Source organism: Salmo salar, chromosome ssa16, assembly GCF_905237065.1.
Source record: "Salmo salar chromosome ssa16, Ssal_v3.1, whole genome shotgun sequence".
Taxonomy (NCBI): Eukaryota; Metazoa; Chordata; class Actinopteri; order Salmoniformes; family Salmonidae; genus Salmo; species Salmo salar.
The window spans coordinates 58,317,569-58,334,634 of record NC_059457.1 but is presented as its reverse complement, the minus strand read 5'-3'; the positions used below and the strand labels follow the sequence as shown (position 1 = coordinate 58,334,634).

The following is a 17,066-nucleotide window of genomic DNA, read 5'->3' as shown; positions in this document are numbered from 1 at the left end:
GCCTCCAACTGCTCTTAAATACAAGTAAAACTAAATGCATGCTCTTCAACCGATCGCTGCCCACACCCGCACCCCGTCCAGCATCACTACTCTGGATGGTTCTGACATAGAATATGTGGACAACTACAAATACCTAGGTGTCTGGTTAGACTATAAACTCTCCTTCCAGACTCATATTAAACATCTCCAATCCAAAATTAAATCTAGAATTGGCTTCCTATTTCGCAACAAAGCCTCCTTCACTCATGCTGCCAAACACACCCTCGTAAAACTGACTATCCTGCCGATCCTCGACTTCGGCGATGTCATTTACAAAATAGCCTCCAACACTCTACTCAACAAACTGGATGCAGTCTATTACAGTGCCATCCGTTTTGTCACCAAAGCCCCATATACTACCCACCACTGCGACCTGTATGCTCTCGTTGGCTGGCCCTCGCTACATATTCGTCGCCAAACCCACTGGCTCCAGGTCATCTACAAGTCTCTGCTAGGTAAAGCCCCGCCTTATCTCAGCTCACTGGTCACCATAGCAACACCTACCCGTAGCACGCGCTCCAGCAGGTATATCTCACTGGTCATCCCCAAAGCCAACACTTCCTATGGCTGCCTTTCCTTCCAGTTCTCTGCTGCCAATGACTGGAACTAATTGTAAAAATCACTGAAGCTGGAGTCTTATATCTCCCTCTCTAACTTTAAGCATCAGCTGTCAGAGCAGCTCACAGATCACTGCAGCTGTACATAGCCCATCTGTAAATAGCCCATCCAACTACCTCATCCCCATATTATTACTTACCCTCTTGCTCTGTTGCACCCCAGTATCTCTACTTGCACATCATCATCTGCACATCTATCACTCCAGTATTAATGCTAAATTGTAATTATTTTCGCCTCTATGGCCTATTTATTGCCTACCTCCCTACATTTGCACACTTTACATAAATAGAAAAAACTTTTTTCTATTGTATTATTGACTGTACGTTTGTTTATGTGAAACTGTTTTGTTTGTGTCGAACTGCTTTGCTTTATCTTGGCCAGGTCGCAGTTGTAAATGAGAATTTGTTCTCAACTGGCCTACCTGGTTAAATAAAGGTGAAATATTATTATTATTATTTTTTTTAACTGACTGAACTATCAAAGAAGTTGATGCCCGTGTGGCTCAGTTAGTAGAGCATGGTGTTTGCAACGCCAGGGTTGTGGGTTCGATTCCCACGGGGGACCAGTACGAAGGGGGGGGAATGTATGAAGTGTATGCATTCACTACTGTAAGTCGCTCTGGACAAGAGCGTCTGCTAAATGACTAAAATGTAAAAAATGATGCAGTGGAAGTGAATGATGCCTTTTAATTCTGACTGGTCCTATCTGTGTTCCTGTGTGTGATCTCCAGGAGTTTGTCTCTCTGTATGGTGATTACATCCTTAATAAGAGCGTGGAGCGCCAGTTCAAAGCCTTCAGGAGGGGCTTTCAGATGGTCACCAACGAATCGCCTCTCAAGTGTTTATTTAGACCTGAAGAGGTGGAGCTACTGATCTGTGGAAGCAGGGTAAGGAAACTCATCTGAGGCCCTTTCTCAATGATTCTTTGCTTTGTTTACTCGCTTCCTCTCTCTCTTCTCCTCGTTTCCTTCTCTAAAGGATTTTGGGGGAGAGAGAAGGTCACAGGAATGTGAGACTTTCTGGAGGCAATGATGCAAGGTCTCACGGAAAGACCAATTGAGCTTGAGTTATAGAAAAGACATTTGGTGTCAGTGTTGGAGTCACTGCTTCATCTTTTCTACACCACCTGATCTAATGCAACCTTGTGTGTGTGTGTGTGTGTGTGAACTCAGCAAAAAAAGAAACGTCCTCACTGAACTGCGTTTATTTTCAGCAAACTTAACATGTGTAAATATTTGTTTATGTACCCGTCTCTTGTATTCTGACTTCAATCTACACCCCCTGATGTACCCTTCTCTTGTATTCTAACTCCTTCTACACCCCCTGATGTACCTGTCTCTTGTATTCTAACTCCTTCTACACCCCCTGATGTACCTGTCTCTGGTATTCTAACTCCTTCTACACCCCCTGATGTACCTGTCTCTTGTATTCTAACTCCTTCTACACCCCCTGATGTACCCGTCTCTTGTATTCTAACTCCTTCTACACCCCCTGATGTACCCGTCTCTTGTATTCTGACTTCAATCTACACCCCCTGATGTACCCGTCTCTTGTATTCTGACTTCAATCTACACCCCCTGATGTACCTGTCTCTTGTATTCTAACTCCTTCTACACCCCCTGATGTACCCGTCTCTTGTATTCTGACTTCAATCTACACCCCCTGATGTACCCGTCTCTTGTATTCTAACTCCTTCTACACCCCCTGATGTACCCGTCTCTTGTATTCTAACTCCTTCTACACCCCCTGATGTACCCGTCTCTTGTATTCTGACTTCAATCTACACCCCCTGATGTACCCGTCTCTTGTATTCTAACTCCTTCTACACCCCCTGATGTACCTGTCTCTTGTATTCTAACTCCTTCTACACCCCCTGATGTACCTGTCTCTTGTATTCTAACTCCTTCTACACCCCCTGATGTACCCGTCTCTTGTATTCTAACTCCTTCTACACCCCCTGATGTACCCGTCTCTTGTATTCTAACTCCTTCTACACCCCCTGATGTACCCTTCTCTTGTATTCTGACTTCAATCTACACCCCCTGATGTACCCGTCTCTTGTATTCTAACTCCTTCTACACCCCCTGATGTACCCGTCTCTTGTATTCTGACTTCAATCTACACCCCCTGATGTACCCGTCTCTTGTATTCTAACTCCTTCTACACCCCCTGATGTACCTGTCTCTTGTATTCTAACTCCTTCTACACCCCCTGATGTACCCGTCTCTTGTATTCTGACTTCAATCTACACCCCCTGATGTACCCGTCTCTTGTATTCTAACTCCTTCTACACCCCCTGATGTACCTGTCTCTTGTATTCTAACTCCTTCTACACCCCCTGATGTACCTGTCTCTTGTATTCTAACTCCTTCTACACCCCCTGATGTACCCGTCTCTTGTATTCTAACTCCTTCTACACCCCCTGATGTACCCGTCTCTTGTATTCTAACTCCTTCTACACCCCCTGATGTACCCTTCTCTTGTATTCTGACTTCAATCTACACCCCCTGATGTACCCGTCTCTTGTATTCTAACTCCTTCTACACCCCCTGATGTACCCGTCTCTTGTATTCTGACTTCAATCTACACCCCCTGATGTACCCGTCTCTTGTATTCTAACTCCTTCTACACCCCCTGATGTACCTGTCTCTTGTATTCTAACTCCTTCTACACCCCCTGATGTACCCGTCTCTTGTATTCTGACTTCAATCTACACCCCCTGATGTACCCGTCTCTTGTATTCTAACTCCTTCTACACCCCCTGATGTACCTGTCTCTTGTATTCTAACTCCTTCTACACCCCCTGATGTACCCGTCTCTTGTATTCTGACTTCAATCTACACCCCCTGATGTACCCGTCTCTTGTATTCTAACTCCTTCTACACCCCCTGATGTACCTGTCTCTTGTATTCTAACTCCTTCTACACCCCCTGATGTACCTGTCTCTTGTATTCTAACTCCTTCTACACCCCCTGATGTACCCGTCTCTTGTATTCTAACTCCTTCTACACCCCCTGATGTACCCGTCTCTTGTATTCTAACTCCTTCTACACCCCCTGATGTACCCTTCTCTTGTATTCTGACTTCAATCTACACCCCCTGATGTACCCGTCTCTTGTATTCTAACTCCTTCTACACCCCCTGATGTACCCGTCTCTTGTATTCTGACTTCAATCTACACCCCCTGATGTACCCGTCTCTTGTATTCTAACTCCTTCTACACCCCCTGATGTACCTGTCTCTTGTATTCTAACTCCTTCTACACCCCCTGATGTACCCGTCTCTTGTATTCTGACTTCAATCTACACCCCCTGATGTACCCGTCTCTTGTATTCTAACTCCTTCTACACCCCCTGATGTACCTGTCTCTTGTATTCTAACTCCTTCTACACCCCCTGATGTACCCGTCTCTTGTATTCTAACTCTTCAGAATTTAGACTTTCACGCACTTGAAGAAACAACAGAGTATGACGGAGGCTACAACAAAGACTGTCGCATTATCAAGTAAAAACATGTAATTTCTCTCCAGAATGACATAGATGTTTTAGTCCAATACATAAATCTATTTCAAAATGTCTCTTTTTAAAATATTTAACAGACTTTTAAAGTATTTTAACAGACTACCATTATACTCCTGCTCATTCTGATGCTGCTGTTGTATTGTTATTATATATCCTGTTTTATGAAACGCTGTTCTTTATTTCCGTACTCATAGAGACTTCTGGGAGACGGTGCATTTGTTTGGTGAGGAAGATAAGAGACTTTTCCTCCAGTTTACTACGGGGACTGACAGAGCACCCGTAGGAGGGCTGGGCAAGTTAAAGATGATCATCGCCAAGAACGGCCCCGACACAGACAGGTGAGACCAGGCCTCGGGTCCCAAAATGGCATCTTGTTCCCTATGTACTGCATTACTGGTCAAAAGTTGTGCACTGTCTAGGGAATAGGGTGCCATTTGGACCAGAGACCTGTTTCAATGGGGCCTCTCAGATGACTTGGACAGATCTATAATCTCTCTCTCTCTCTCTCTCTCTCTCTCTCTCTCTCTCTCTCTCTCTCTCTCTCTCTCTCTCTTTCTCTTTCTCTCTCTCTCTCTCTTTCTTTCTAGGTTACCTACTTCTCACACTTGTTTTAATGCCTTGCTGCTCCCAGAATACGACACAAAGGACAAGCTGAAGGAGAGACTTCTCAAAGCCATCACTTATGCCAAAGGATTTGGAATGTTGTGAAACAAAACAACTACTCTGGGAAAATATATAATATTAATAATAAATTAAATGGTTTTAATGGATAAGGAAGGAGTTCTACAATACAATGAGACATGAGTTTAAATAAAAAAAAAAAAAAAGTGGCATTATGACAAGGAAGTGTTCCACTGGTGTGTGCCAAGATATCAATTAGACAGACACTTTGATCAATCCCTCCCACTCAGATCTCTCTAATGTAGAACCTCTCCTTATTTTCTAGCTTTTTCAAATAGTTTAAAATCACTCAGAATGCTTACTGGAGGAGCACGGTTCTCCTACATGTGTTTATTAAAGATGGTTGACGTGTAAAAAAAAACAAAAAACATCCAGTCTGAAGCAGGTTATCATTGTCTCTGATTTGTTGTGAAAGTGCACTTAACTAAACGTTCAGAATGTTAGCGAATGGTATATACAGGACTGTATGTGAGGCAATGGTATATATACAGGACTGTATGTCAGTCAATGGTGTATATACAGGACTGTATGTCAGTCAATGGTGTATATACAGGACTGTATGTCAGTCAATGGTGTATATACAGGACTGTATGTCAGTCAGTGGTGTATATACAGGACTGTATGTCAGTCAATGGTGTATATACAGGACTGTATGTCAGTCAATGGTGTATATACAGGACTGTATACTTTCGTCCGGTGACATTTTGTTTGTTTATGAATCATAAGTCTTCCCGGTTAGTATTCTGTAATTGCCAGCAGTATTGTCGGTTAAACTGCCTAAAATGAATACCCTCTTCATAATGCATTATAAGTGCATTCTTAATACCATTTGCGAGTTATGCATATGGTATTTTTAATACCTGACATAGGTGCTTATAGCTGTTCATAAGCATCTTTATAATGCATTATTAAGAGAGTGTTCATATGAAGTGTTAGCAAGTGGTCTAAGGCAGGTTTTTTCCCATACTCGGTGCTGGTTATTTAAATCAGCTGTGTAGCGCTAGGTCTAAAACCAAAATGTGCACCCATTGGTGGATCCCAGCAGCACCGGACTGACTGTTCTCACCAAGTACACCAATGGTGTTCCTGCTCTGCCAGCCTCTGTGCAAATGGCACACTATTCCCTGCATTCGTCACTACTTTTGACCAGGGTCCATAGGAGTACACCATGTATGGCAGGGGTCTCCGACCCTGTTCCTGGAGAGATACCCCTCCTGTAGGGTTTTAACTCCAACCCTGTTCCTGGAGAGATACCCTCCTGGAGGTTTACACTCCAACCCTGTTCCTGGAGAGATACCCCTCCTGGAGGTTTACACTCCAACCCTGTTCCTGGAGAGATACCCCTCCTGGAGGTTTACACTCCAACCCTGTTCCTGGAGAGATACCCCTCCTGGAGGTTTACACTCCAACCCTGTTCCTGGAGAGATACCCTCCTGGAGGTTTACACTCCAACCCTGTTCCTGGAGAGATACCCCTCCTGTAGGGTTTTAACTCCGACCCTGTTCCTGGAGAGATACCCCTCCTGTAGGGTTTTAACTCCAACCCTGTTCCTGGAGAGATACCCTCCTGGAGGTTTACACTCCAACCCTGTTCCTGGAGAGAGACCCTCCTGGAGGTTTACACTCCGACCCTGTTCCTGGAGAGATACCCCTCCTGTAGGTTTAAACTCCAACCCTGTTCCTGGAGAGATACCCTCCTGGAGGTTTAAACTCCAACCCTGTTCCTGGAGAGAGAGCCTCCTGGAGGTTTTTATCTCCAACCCCAGTTGTAATTAACCTGATTCATCTTAACTACCAGCTAATAATTAGGATAGGTGTGCTAGATTAGGGTTGTATCTCTCCAGGAACAGGGTTGGAGTTAAAACCCTACAGGAGGGGTATCTCTCCAGGAACAGGGTCGGAGTTAAAACCTCCAGGACGGTATCTCTCCAGGAACAGGGTCGGAGTTAAAACCTCCAGGACGGTATCTCTCCAGGAACAAGGTTGGAAAGCCCTGATGTAGGGAATAGGCTGCAATTTGGGAAGTAGCCTATATAAATATCATGGAGTTGCATGACTGACTATATTTCTACCACTTTGGTAAACCACGCTGCTACATTTGGCTGTAGTGCTGCATACGAAATGTTTCTGATACATTGATTAGTTTGCTGTTTAAACACTTTTTTTTGTTTTGTTGCAATGTTCATTTTGTATGCCACAGCCCAGACAGAACTGAATACACTCTGCCCTGATGGAATGTTTTCAAGTTTTATTTTAACGCATAATTCGACATTAATTTGTAAGTCGCTCTGGATAAGAGCGTCTGCTAAATGACTTAAATGTAAAAATTAAAATGTATAATTTGCTTTGCATCGCTGCAGTCTATTGTGCCGGGCTATGTTAATATTTTGTAGCTAAATCTGGGAATGTTACCAGAATTCTGGAACCCTTTGCTCACTTTACCGTAAATCAGACCCAGATATTGTGAAATATTGGAACCCTTTGCTCACTTTACCGTAAATCAGACCCAGATATTGTGAAATATTGGAACCCTTTGCTCACTTTACCGTAAATCAGACCCAGATATTGTGAAATATTGGAACCCTTTGCTCACTTTACCGTAAATCAGACCCAGATATTGTGAAATATTGGAACCCTTTGCTCACTTTACCGTAAATCAGACCCAGATATTGTGAAATATTGGGACCCTTTGCTCACTTTACCGTAAATCAGACCCAGATATTGTGAAATATTGGAACCCTTTGCTCACTTTACCGTAAATCAGACCCAGATATTGTGAAATATTGGAACCCTTTGCTCACTTTACCGTAAATCAGACCCAGATATTGTGAAATATTGGGACCCTTTGCTCACTTTACCGTAAATCAGACCCAGATATTGTGAAATATTGGAACCCTTTGCTCACTTTACCGTAAATCAGACCCAGATATTGTGAAATATTGGGACCCTTTGCTCACTTTACCGTAAATCAGACCCAGATATTGTGAAATATTGGAACCCTTTGCTCACTTTACCATAAATCAGACCCAGATATTGGGAAATATTGGCGTGGAGAAATGTTTCTTGCGTATTTCTATAATAATAGCACTGAATTAATACGCCACAGCCATGCTCACTCAGAACAGTGCGTTTGGTTCATGTTGTTTTCGGATTGATTTTTGGTGTGACTGGGAATTGTTATTATGCTGTACAGCACAGGAGGTTGGTGGCACCTTCATTTGGGAGGATGGGCTCGTTGTTAATGGCTGGAGTGGAATGGTATCAAACACATGGTGGTTTGATGCTGTTCCGTTCGATCCGTTTTAGCCGTTATTGTGAGCCTTCCTCCCCTGTGCAGCCTCCACTGATGTGCACCTGAAAGCCTCACAAGCCCTACAGAATGTTTTGGTTTAATATCCAATGTGTGCAACAGGAAGGAAAGAAAGTATTTTTAGTTGTTTGCTGCCTGGTTTATTTGATCAAAATGGATATCTCATGAGATGAAGGAATGTGCAAACACATTGAAACACTTGATGTGTCAACAGAATGCAAAATAAAAGTAAATTTTTTTAACCTTTGTCTCCTTGTGGAAGTACATGAGATCAACTACTGTCTATTATCATCATATTAACATTGAATTCACTCAAGCGATCTAAAAACGGCTAGAATTTATTTTCTTATCATGACATCTCTCTCGTGAATTCCCCCTCTACGAGTTCTATTTTTACCTGGACACTTAGTGAAAAGTAGCGACTACAAACCACATGAAATGTGCATGTCTGCTCTCAGCTACTGCGCCTGGTCACCTGAAGGATTATTCAGCGATCACTGGACTGCATCAGGTCAGAGCAGGTAAAGAGAGGAAAAAGGAACCTGTTTAACCTCGTTGCTACGAAGTTACCTCCTTGAAAACAACATCAGTGTCTTGCTTTTTATTTAACTAGGCAAGTGAGTTAAGAACAAATTATTATTTTCAATGACGGCCTACCGGGGAACAGGGGGCAGAACGGCAGATTTGTACCTTGTCAGCTCGGGGATTCGATCTTGCAACCTTTCGTTACTAGTCCAACGCTCTAACCACTAGGCTAGCTGCTGGTTACTAGTCCAACGCTCTAACCACTAGGTTAGCTGCTGGTTACTAGTCCAACGCTCTAACCACTAGGCTAGCTGCTGGTTACTAGTCCAACGCTCTAACCACTAGGCTACCTGCTGGTTACTAGTCCAAAACTCTAACCACTAGGTTACCTGCTGGTTACTAGTCCAACGCTCTAACCACTAGGCTAGCTGCTGGTTACTAGTCCAACACTCTAACCACTAGGCTAGCTGCTGGTTACTAGTCCAACACTCTAACCACTAGGCTAGCTGCTGGTTACTAGTCCAACACTCTAACCACTAGGTTACCTGCTGGTTACTAGTCCAACGCTCTAACCACTAGGCTACCTGCTGGTTACTAGTCCAATGCTCTAACCACTAGGCTAGCTGCTGGTTACTAGTCCAATGCTCTAACCACTAGGCTAGCTGCTGGTTACTAGTCCAACACTCTAACCACTAGGCTAGCTGCTGGTTACTAGTCCAACACTCTAACCACTAGGTTACCTGCTGGTTACTAGTCCAACGCTCTAACCACTAGGCTACCTGCTGGTTACTAGTCCAATGCTCTAACCACTAGGCTAGCTGCTGGTTACTAGTCCAACGCTCTAACCACTAGGCTAGCTGCTGGTTACTAGTCCAACACTCTAACCACTAGGCTAGCTGCTGGTTACTAGTCCAACACTCTAACCACTAGGTTACCAGCTGGTTACTAGTCCAACACTCTAACCACTAGGTTACCTGCTGGTTACTAGTCCAAAACTCTAACCACTAGGTTACCTGCTGGTTACTAGTCCAACGCTCTAACCACTAGGCTAGCTGCTGGTTACTAGTCCAACACTCTAACCACTAGGTTACCTGCTGGTTACTAGTCCAACACTCTAACCACTAGGTTACCTGCTGGTTACTAGTCCAACACTCTAACCACTACGTTACCTGGTGGTTACTAGTCCAACACTCTAACCACTAGGCTAGCTGCTGGTTACTAGTCCAACACTCTAACCACTAGGCTAGCTGCTGGTTACTAGTCCAACACTCTAACCACTAGGCTAGCTGCTGGTTACTAGTCCAACACTCTAACCACTAGGCTAGCTGCTGGTTACTAGTCCAACGCTCTAACCACTAGGCTACCTGCTGGTTACTAGTCCAACGCTCTAACCACTAGGCTACCTGCTGGTTACTAGTCCAACACTCTAACCACTAGGCTACCTGCTGGTTACTAGTCCAACACTCTAACCACTAGGCTACCTGCTGGTTACTAGTCCAACACTCTAACCACTAGGCTACCAGCTGGTTACTAGTCCAACGCTCTAACCACTAGGCTACCTGCTGGTTACTAGTCCAACACTCTAACCACTAGGCTACCTGCTGGTTACTAGTCCAACGCTCTAACCACTAGGCTAGCTGCTGGTTACTAGTCCAACGCTCTAACCACTAGGCTAGCTGCTGGTTACTAGTCCAACACTCTAACCACTAGGCTACGCTGCCGCCCCTCCACTCTAACCACTAGGTTACCCTGCCGCCCCTCCACTCTAACCACTAGGCTACGCTGCCGCCCCACCACTCTAACCACTAGGCTACGCTGCCACCCCTCCACTCTAACCACTAGGCTACGCTGCCGCCCCTCCACTCTAACCACTAGGCTACGCTGCCACCCCTCCACTCTAACCACTAGGCTACGCTGCCACCCCTCCACTCTAACCACTAGGCTACGCTGCCGCCCCTCCACTCTAACCACGAGGCTACGCTGCCGCCCCTCCACTCTAACCACTTGGCTACGCTGCCGCCCCTCCACTCTAACCACTAGGTTACCCTGCCGCCCCTCCACTCTAACCACTAGGCTACCTTGCCGCCCCTCCACTCTAACCACTAGGCTATGCTGCCGCCCCTCCACTCTAACCACTAGGTTACCTTGCCGCCCCTCCACTCTAACCACTAGGCTACGCTGCCGCCCCTCCACTCTAACCACTAGGTTACGCTGCCGCCCCTCCACTCTAACCACTAGGTTACGCTGCCGCCCCTTTCAAGACCAGGGTGTCAACATACAGGTACTGATCTGGGCGGACGGCTGGGTAGTCCGGGGGACGGCCGGGTAGTCCGGGGGACGGCCGGGTAGTCCGGGGGACGGCCGGGTAGTCCGGGGGACGGCCGGGTAGTCCGGGGGACTGGCTCACTGTGATGACCCGTGGTAGGAGGCAATCCATCTGAGGTACGGAGAACCTCGCTGTTGGTGTCGAGGCGGTGGAGAACACAGAGGACTTCCTTCATGGTCGTACCCAGTAGAGCCAGCTGGTGGTGTCGAGGCGGAGGACTTCCTTCATGGGCGTTCCCCAGTAGAGCCAGCTGGTGGTGTCAAGGCGGAGGACTTCCTTCATGGGCGTTCCCCAGTAGAGCCAGCTGGTGGTGTCGAGGCGGTGGAGAACACAGAGGACTTCCTTCATGGTCGTACCCAGTAGAACCAGCTGGTGGTGTCGAGGCGGTGGAGAACACAGAGGACTTCCTTCATGGTCGTTCCCAGTAGAGCCAGCTGGTGGTGTCGAGGCGGTGGAGAATGCGGGGGACTTCCTTCATGGTCGTTCTCAGTAGAGCCAGCTGGTGGTGTCGAGGCGGAGGACTTCCTTCATGGTCATTCCCCAGTAGAGCCAGCTGGTGGTGTCAAGGCGGTGGAGAACACGGAGGACTTCCTTCATGGTCATTCCCCAGTAGAGCCAGCTGGTGGTGTCCAGGCGGTGGAGAACACGGAGGACTTCCTTCATGGTCGTACCCAGTAGAGCCAGCTGGTGGTGTCGAGGCGGTGGAGAACGCGGAGGACTTCCTTCATGGTCGTTTCCAGTAGAGCCAGCTGGTGGTGTTGAGGCGGTGGAGAACGCGGAGGACTTCTTTCATGGTCGTTCCCAGTAGAGCCAGCTGGTGGTGTCGAGGCGGAGGACTTCCTTCATGGTCGTACTCTGTAGAGCCAGCTGGTCGTGGTGTTGGCGGAGTAGATGACCCTATTCCTCGACCATCTGGAATATGGTATAATCTTCTGCCGCTTCCATAATTTCTGAGGCAGAATTCTGCAACGAAGACGCAGGGAGTCAGGTGCAGATGGTGAGTTTAAAATAACGACCACGGAGAGTTACAAAACAAGAGAAGCGTTTGGACTTGAAAACAGAACCAATACTGCCTGATGACTGAGGTTGGTGAGGGCTATATGAAGGGAGAGTAATCAGGGTGGTGATGAAGTCCAGCTGTGCTTAACGATGGGGAGAAGGTATGCGCAATGATGGTTGCCAGCTGTTTCGCAATAGGCATGACAGAGTCCGTCTGTCCGTCCGTCCCCCTCCCCCCCGACACGTATCTCCAGATGTCTACGTCACAAAACACAGGGGGACCACATGATGGGCTGGAGGACACTCACAGGGGGACCACATGATGGGCTGGAGGACACTCACAGGGGGACCACATGATGGGCTGGCGGACACTCACAGGGGGACCACATGATGGGCTGGAGGACACTCACAGGGGGACCACACGACGGGCTGGAGGACACTCACAGGGGGACCACATGATGGGCTGGAGGACACTCACAGGGGGACCACAAGATGGGCTGGAGGATACTCACAGGGGGACCACACGATGGGCTGGAGGACACTCACAGGTGGACCACATGATGGGCTGGAGGACACTCACAGGGGGACCACATGATGGGCTGGAGGACACTCACAGGGAGACCACACGATGGGCTGGCGAACACTCTCAGGGGGACCACATGATGGGCTGGTGGACACTCACAGGGGGACCACACGATGGGCTGGTGGACACTCACAGGGGGACCACATGATGGGCTGGAGGACACTCACAGGGGGACCACAAGATGGGCTGGAGGACACTCACAGGGGGACCACACGATGGGCTGGAGGACACTCACAGGTGGACCACATGATGGGCTGGAGGACACTCACAGGGGGACCACATGATGGGCTGGAGGACACTCACAGGGAGACCACACGATGGGCTGGCGAACACTCTCAGGGGGACCACATGATGGGCTGGTGGACACTCACAGGGGGACCACACGATGGGCTGGTGGACACTCACAGGGGGACCACAGGATGGGCTGGAGGACACTCACAGGGGGACCACATGATGGGCTGGCGGACACTCACAGGGGGACCACACGATGGGCTGGAGGACACTCGCAGGGGGACCACACGATGGGCTGGCGGACACTCACTAAATCTTGTAATGAATAATGTGGAAATTGAGCAAGTTAAGGTGACTAAACTGCTTGGAGTAACCCTGGATTGTAAACTGTCCTTGTCAAAACATATTGATACAACAGTAGCTAAGATGGGGAGAAGTCTGTCCATAATAAAGCGCTGCTCTGCTTTCCTAACAGCCCTAGTTTTGTCTCAACTGGACTACTCCCCAGTCATTATAGTCAGGTGCCACAGAGAGGTGAGATAGGCAGATTACAGAATCCCAGAACAGGGCAGCACGGCTGGCCCTTAAATGTACACAGAGAGCTAACATTAATAATATGCATGTCAATCTCTCCTGGCTCACAGTAGAAGAGAGATTGACTTCATCACCACTTGTCTTTGTAAAAAGTATTGACATGTTGAAAGCACTGAGCTGTCTGTTTTTAAAACTACTAGCACACAGCTCAGACACCCATTCATAGACCAAAACAGACTCTGGGGAAACACACAGTACTTTATAGAGGCATGAATACATGGAACTCTATTCAACATCAAGTAACTCAAGCAAGCAGTAAAATCAGATTGAAAAAAAACATTAAAATGAGCGAGAGTTTTCCTGCAACTATTTACGACCATCATGAAACTGTGTTTGGGGGGGGGGGGAATCTGGCGCCTATGATCCTCACCCAAAAGGGCAAGTCATGACAACAGTTTCCTGTGTGTTTCAAGAATGGTCCACCACCCAAAGGACATCCAGGCAACTTGGCCTAACTGTGGAAAGCATTGGAGTTAACACGGACCAGCATCCCTGTGGAACGCTTTCGACACCTTGTAGAGTCCATGACCCGATGAATTCAGGCTGTTTTAACTCAATATTAGGAAGGTGTTCTTAATGTTTTGTACACTTGGTAAATATTTTATTGTAATGTTGTCATATTGTTGTATTGTAGGTGATGTAGTGGTGTAATAATGTGTTGTATTGTAGATATATAGTGGTAGTGTAGTGGTGTAATAATGTGTTGTATTGTAGGTGATGTATTGGTGTGATAATGTGCTGTATTGTAGGTGATGTAGTGGTGTAATAATGTGTTGTATTGTAGGTGATGTATTGGTGTGATAATGTGCTGTATTGTAGGTGATGTAGTGGTGTAATAATGTGTTGTATTGTAGGTGATGTATTGGTGTGATAATGTGCTGTATTGTAGGTGATGTAGTGGTGTAATAATGTGTTGTGATGTAGTGGTGTAATAATGTGTTGTATTGTAGGTGATGTAGTGGCGTAATAATGTGATGTAGTGGTGTAATAATGTGCTGTATTGTAGGTGATGTAGTGGTGTAATAATGTGTTGTATTGTAGGTGATGTAGTGGTGTAATAATGTGCTGTATTGTAGGTGATTTAGTGGTGTAATAATGTGTTGTATTGTAGGTGATGTAGTGGTGTAATAATGTGTGGTATTGTAGGTGATGTAGTGGTGTAATAATGTGATGTAATGGTGTAATAATGTGTTGTATTGTAGGTGATGTAGTGGTCTAATAATGTGTTGTATTGTAGGTGATGTAGTGGTGTAATAATGTGTTGTATTGTAGGTGATGTAGTGGTGTAATAATGTGTGGTATTGTAGGTGATGTATTGGTGTGATAATGTGCTGTATTGTAGGTGATGTAGTGGTGTAATAATGTGTTGTGATGTAGTGGTGTAATAATGTGTTGTATTGTAGGTGATGTAGTGGTGTAATAATGTGCTGTATTGTAGGTGATGTAGTGGTGTAATAATGTGTTGTATTGTAGGTGATGTAGTGGTGTAATAATGTGCTGTATTGTAGGTGATTTAGTGGTGTAATAATGTGTTGTATTGTAGGTGATGTAGTGGTGTAATAATGTGTGGTATTGTAGGTGATGTAGTGGTGTAATAATGTGATGTAATGGTGTAATAATGTGTTGTATTGTAGGTGATGTAGTGGTCTAATAATGTGTTGTATTGTAGGTGATGTAGTGGTGTAATAATGTGTTGTATTGTAGGTGATGTAGTGGTGTAATAATGTGTGGTATTGTAGGTGATGTAGTGGTGTAATAATGTGATGTAATGGTGTAATAATGTGTTGTATTGTAGGTGATGTAGTGGTGTAATAATGTGTTGTATTGTAGGTGATGTAGTGGTGTAATAATGTGCTCTATTGTAGGTGATGTAGTGGTGTAATAATGTTCTGTATTGTAGGTGATGTAGTGGTGTAATAATGTGCTGTATTGTAGGTGATGTAATAATGTGTTGTATTGTATGCCTTTCTCCAGTGGGGCTGGACAGGGGAGAGAACAGGGGCAGTTAGAGGAGGTTAAAGAGAGTGCTCCTAATCTCAGTTTGTTACCTGTATAAAAGACACCTGTCCACAGAAGCAATCAATCAATCAGATTCCAAACTCTCCACCATGGCCAAGACCAAAGACCTCTCCAAGGGTGTCAGGGACAAGATTGTAGACCTACACAAGGCTGGAATGGGCTACAAGACCATCGCCAAGCAGCTTGGTGAGGTGACAACAGTTGGTGCAATTATTCGCAAATGGAAGAAACACAAAAGAACTGTCAATCTCCCTCGGCCTGGGGCTCCATGCAAGAGCTCACCTCGTGGAGTTGCAATGATCATGAGAACGCTGAGGAATCAGCCAAGAACTACACGGGAGGATCTTGTCAATGATCTCAAGGCAGCTGGGACCATAATCACCAAGAAAACAATTGGTAACACACTACGCCGTGAAGGACTGAAATCCTGCAGCGCCCGCAAGGTCCCCCTGCTCAAGAAAGCACATATACATGCCCGTCTGAAGTTTGCCAATGAACATCTGAATGATTCAGAGGACAACTGGGTGAAAGTGTTATGGTCAGATGAGACCAAAATGGAGCTCTTTGGCATCAACTCAACTCACCGTGTTTGGAGGAGGAGGAATGCTGCCTATGACCCCAAGAACACCATCCCCACTGTAAAACATGGAGATGGAAACATTATGCTTTGGGGGTGTTTTTCTGCTAAGGGGACAGGACAACTTCACCGCATCAAAGGGACGATGGACGGGGCCATGTACCTTCAAATCTTGGGCGAGAACCTCCTTCCCTCAGCCAGGGCATTTGAAATTGGGTCGTGGATGGGTATTCCAGCATGACAATGACCCAAAACACACGGCCAAGGCAACAAAGGAGTGGCTCAAGAAGAAGCACATTAAGGTCCTGGAGTGGCCTAGCCAGTCTCCAGACCTTAATCCCATTGAAAATCTGTGGAGGGAGCTGAAGGTTCGAGTTGCCAAACGTCAGCCTCGAAACCTTAGTGACTTGGAGAATATCTGCAAAGAGGAGTGGGACAAAATCCCTCCTGACATGTGTGCAAACCTGGTGGCCAACTACAAGAAACGTCTGACCTCTGCGATTGCCAACAAGGGTTTTGCCACCAAGTACTAAGTCATGTTTTGCAGAGGGGTCAAATACTTATTTCCCTCATTAAAATGCAAATCATTTTATAACATTTTTGACATGTGTTTTTCTGGATTTTTTTGTTGTTATTCTGTCTCTCACTGTTCAAATAAACCTACCATTACAATTATAGACTGATCGTTTCTTTGTCAGTGGTACAAAATCAGCAGGGGATCAAATACTTTTTTCCCTCACTGTACCAGTGACTCGAGCTTCATCGATAAGTACATCGATGACTAAAGGGTAGAGCTGCTGATTTCAATGAGCGGGACTCTAACCTGCACGCTATGCCCTGCGACTAACCATCAAACAGGCAAAGCATCAATACAGGACTAAGATCGAATCGTACTACACCGGCTCCGACGCTCGTCGGATGTGGCAGGGTTTGCGTACTATTACAGACTACAGCCGAGAGCTGCCCAGTGACATGAGCCTACCAGACGAGCTAAATTACTTCTATGCTCGCTTCGAGGCTAGCAACACTGAGGCATACATGAGAG

The 17,066-nt window shown here is 46.1% G+C and overlaps 1 protein-coding gene across 5 annotated transcripts in view; it reads left to right on the top strand.

Moving 5' to 3' along the window:
* The window catches only part of LOC106574119 (ubiquitin-protein ligase E3A), a 37,408-nt gene extending 32,169 nt beyond the window's left edge, over positions 1 to 5,239 (top strand). For all 5 annotated transcript variants that reach the window (XM_045697502.1, XM_014149726.2, XM_014149725.2 and 2 more), the window contains 4 exons: positions 1,388 to 1,543; positions 4,087 to 4,160; positions 4,372 to 4,515; positions 4,765 to 5,239. In XM_045697502.1, coding sequence (XP_045553458.1) covers positions 1,388 to 1,543; positions 4,087 to 4,160; positions 4,372 to 4,515; positions 4,765 to 4,885 — 495 coding nt within the window. In that variant the 3' untranslated portion in view covers positions 4,886 to 5,239. The remainder of the gene's footprint in view (positions 1 to 1,387; positions 1,544 to 4,086; positions 4,161 to 4,371; positions 4,516 to 4,764) is intronic.
* The last annotated feature ends 11,827 nt before the right edge of the window (positions 5,240 to 17,066 follow it).